This window comes from Austrofundulus limnaeus, unplaced genomic scaffold, assembly GCF_001266775.1.
Source record: "Austrofundulus limnaeus strain Quisiro unplaced genomic scaffold, Austrofundulus_limnaeus-1.0 Scaffold17, whole genome shotgun sequence".
NCBI classification, from domain to species: domain Eukaryota; kingdom Metazoa; phylum Chordata; class Actinopteri; order Cyprinodontiformes; family Rivulidae; genus Austrofundulus; species Austrofundulus limnaeus.
In genome coordinates this window covers 919197-922593 of record NW_013952419.1, presented here as the reverse complement: position 1 = coordinate 922593, position 3397 = coordinate 919197, and the positions used below count along the sequence as shown (strand labels likewise).

Below are 3397 nucleotides of genomic sequence, written 5' to 3'. Positions count from 1 at the left end.
AGCTATATCCACCCTGAAGGTTAATCTTGGACAATATCTGATGATCGACTCTTTTGAATGAAACCAGAGAGCGTTGACAGAGAGGAGAAGGTAGAAATGACTCAGCCTGGAACTGAAAATATGGATGGAGGACAACAGAGCTGCTTCATGGAAGAACAACCTCAGATTAGCCTGTTAGCCTTTGTGGTAGCGCCAATGTTATATTGCCTTATATGTATTAGCTTAGTGCTAATGCTAAAGCTAACAGGCTAATCTGAGGTTGTTCTTCCATGAAGCAGCTCTGTTGTCCTCCATCCATATTTTCAGTTCCAGGCTGAGTCATTTCTACCTTCTCCTCTCTGTCAACGCTCTCTGGTTTCATTCAAAAGAGTCGATCATCAGATATTGTCCAAGATTAACCTTCAGGGTGGATATAGCTCACTAGCAGCCTCGCACCGAGGACCTATCCTCGTCATCATTTACCCAGAATGCTTTGTGTGTAAATAAAATGGCTCCGTCCATGTTAAAATATATTTTTAAAAGACTACAAAACTAAACAGCCTACAGTATTTTTAGTCTTTATTTTGCAGTTAAAATATATGTTTATCAAATAAAGTCTAATGTTACAACGAATCATGGATCCCTTTAAACTACCTCGTTCTTAACTTCCTSTACGTTGGTTTTAGACACATGTTCTCTTACCAGTCGTTTTCTTTCTTCCTCCATGGTGCTTAACAGCTGAGAGAACTCTTTTAAGGACTGAGCTGCAAGAAAAGCAAACACTTAAAATCTGTTTTATGAGCTTATAAGACAGATGCTGTACAGGCACAATTATAGGTAGCTGACGATGCACTTTTACTGGAGGATTACGTGCATTCTTGTCTCACCTATATTGATTTCATCGTCAGTCTCTGCATCTCCGATACACTCGAACTGGAACTCCTGCAGYGACTGAGAGAAGCGTTGGATTGCAAGAGAAAGACCTGAGGGGAAAAACAAAATGCAAAGTCACATAAAAAATACAACAAACTCTTCTTATGGTTTCACTGTTTGCTGCTACTGGTGTGACTGGCCTAACATGCTGTAACATGATGCTTCTATTTCCGTTCAGGCAGCATTAATTTTCCACCCCTGCTTTAAAGTATTAACATATTTTCCTGTAAGACGCTGGCATTTTGTCCAARGCTGAGGCACAGAGAGTCAAAGTCTGATGTAACTGAACTACCACCACACCCTGCAATAAATAGTGTGTTTGTGTAAAGTGCATGAACACTTAGCTGAATTCTTTCATTAACACTCAACACTGCAGTATATAGACAATAATACAACGAAAATGTGAGTTAGTGTTTAAATTCAATCACTGCCTGTAAAACAGGAAGAAAAGGATGTGTAGTTTGGTTTAACGTATAAAATACATTAAACATTAGATCTGATTCATTCTTTTCCATAAGTTATGTAAAGTGTCTGTTTTTTTTTTAATCTTTTGAGCACTTTTAAAACAGAAACATGTATTTATCACCAGTAAGTCAAAAATGCACTGAGATGTTTCTAATCATGCAACAATACTTGTCTGAAACTTTCTACAACGGTCCTTTTTAGGGTAAGTTTGCTTGGACTTAATAAAAATCCTTCTACGCAGAAGAATTTACTCTTATTTAGGTTCGTTACACTGCGGGACTTGTTCTTGTCCACAATGTGGTCTTTCAGTTTCAGCCCGGCCTGGTCAGGAAAGCAGAAAAGTCCGTCAGCGTCAGGTGACTGCAGGTGTTCACGATGACYTCACCCTCACCTCTGTCAGCTGTTAAAGCCAGTGTGCTGCAAGATAATTTAGTCTGAGTCGGGATTATCAGTGTTACAGGAAAGGAGTGTTCCACTTTCTCTTTAAAGTAGAAATGATTTTAAATCCTTTTTGTTTTTCACTTTTAAATCATTCAGTTGGGGTCTATTTAAAGTGGAACTGCAATGTTTTGGTTTCAGTTTAGCAATTATATACTGTGTCTTTGTTGTAATTAAAAGCTTTTTTTTGTTTAGTCAAAACGGAGATTTGTAAAAATGACATTGATGTGTTTTTTTATTCTTTCACACAAACCTCATTTTCCAAAATCCTTGAAACTCTTCATATTTATACTTCACCACAAGCTAAACGCTCATTTCAGCACATTTTTCAAATCTCCTCTTTAAAAAAACAGATTGAAAAGAAAACAAAGACAAACCCTGTGCACTTCTGATGTAGCCACAATAAAACAAACCTAAACAGAAAATCTGATGTTGTTTTTTTAACGAGTAAAATTAAATTACATTGATTAATCAGAGCCTAGGCATTCTGGCTTTGATTTTATCACCAAACAGAAAATCTGGTTTTGCTTGGGAATGATTTCAGTTTGGAAACGCGAGCAGAAAGAGACGAGAAGGAAAGAATGGCAGCGATGAGGACAGAGCAGAAAATGTGATGCTGATTAAAAGTTGTGGCCAAGCGAGGACACAAACTAGATCTGTCATGTTGAGACCATTAGGGATTAAAAAAACACTTCAAACTTCTGAGCATCCAGATTTAAATTTCTAAATCAAATTATTTTTATCTCTTAACTAAATGTACCAGCGTGGTAAATATAGAAAAAAATATTAAAGCTATTTCATTCATTACTCATTCATTCATGTAAGCTATTAAATTTATTTCACAATCAAAAACTAAATTGTGTTTAAAACCCTTTAAACCAAAGATGAAAGCTAATTGTTGATGAGTTGCTTCTTGCTGCTGGGTATTTTTATATGAGTGTGATGACTAATAGTGTCTATTGTTAATAATCATCAGGGTTGTAGTTGAATAAACTTGCTGTGAGACGTGTGGGAAATGTTTTAAACCACTTCAGGAGGTGAGATGAGTTGTTAAATTGACCCCATGCTGTCATTTACTAAACCCACTTAACAACAATATACATATACAATCTCTGAAAAATTATCAGGATTTAGAAAAAAAATGTGTTTCTAAACTATTCATTATTTTATTGATGTTAATAGCTTTTTAATAAGATTATTTTATTTGTTCTTTAGTAAATTATCACAAACTAAGTGATCATCAGAGAGGCTGGAGCTTTCCACGGTGGTTCAGGAGTTTTTGGGTCCTCTAGGTTTTTTTTTCCTGTTAACCTGTAACCATTATGTGACTGAATCTTCACTTAACTCGTTATAATTTTGCTTCCAAGAAAACAGACTGGTCTGTTAAAAATATCCATCTTTTTTTGCCTTCTTTTTCACTTCCTTTCAACCCAGTATCTGATCCCTTTTGTTTGTTAGGCCACTTTCAACGCAGACAAATGAATCATTAATAAAAGAGCCATAAAGTCAAAAGATGAGTTAACGTTTCAATAATTATTTTATCAAATTATTTTGCAAACTGAAAATTTTGAGATTCTATGAT

The 3397-nt window shown here is 35.6% G+C and overlaps 1 protein-coding gene across 1 annotated transcript in view; it reads right to left on the bottom strand.

Annotated features, from left to right (window-relative positions):
* The window catches only part of arhgap42a (Rho GTPase activating protein 42a), a 22044-nt gene that overhangs the window by 16483 nt on the left and 2164 nt on the right, over window positions 1-3397 (bottom strand). Inside the window, exons 3-4 of the mRNA XM_014003175.1 lie at window positions 867-962; window positions 682-743 (exon numbers count right to left, since the gene is read on the bottom strand). Coding sequence (XP_013858629.1) covers window positions 682-743; window positions 867-962 — 158 coding nt within the window. The remainder of the gene's footprint in view (window positions 1-681; window positions 744-866; window positions 963-3397) is intronic.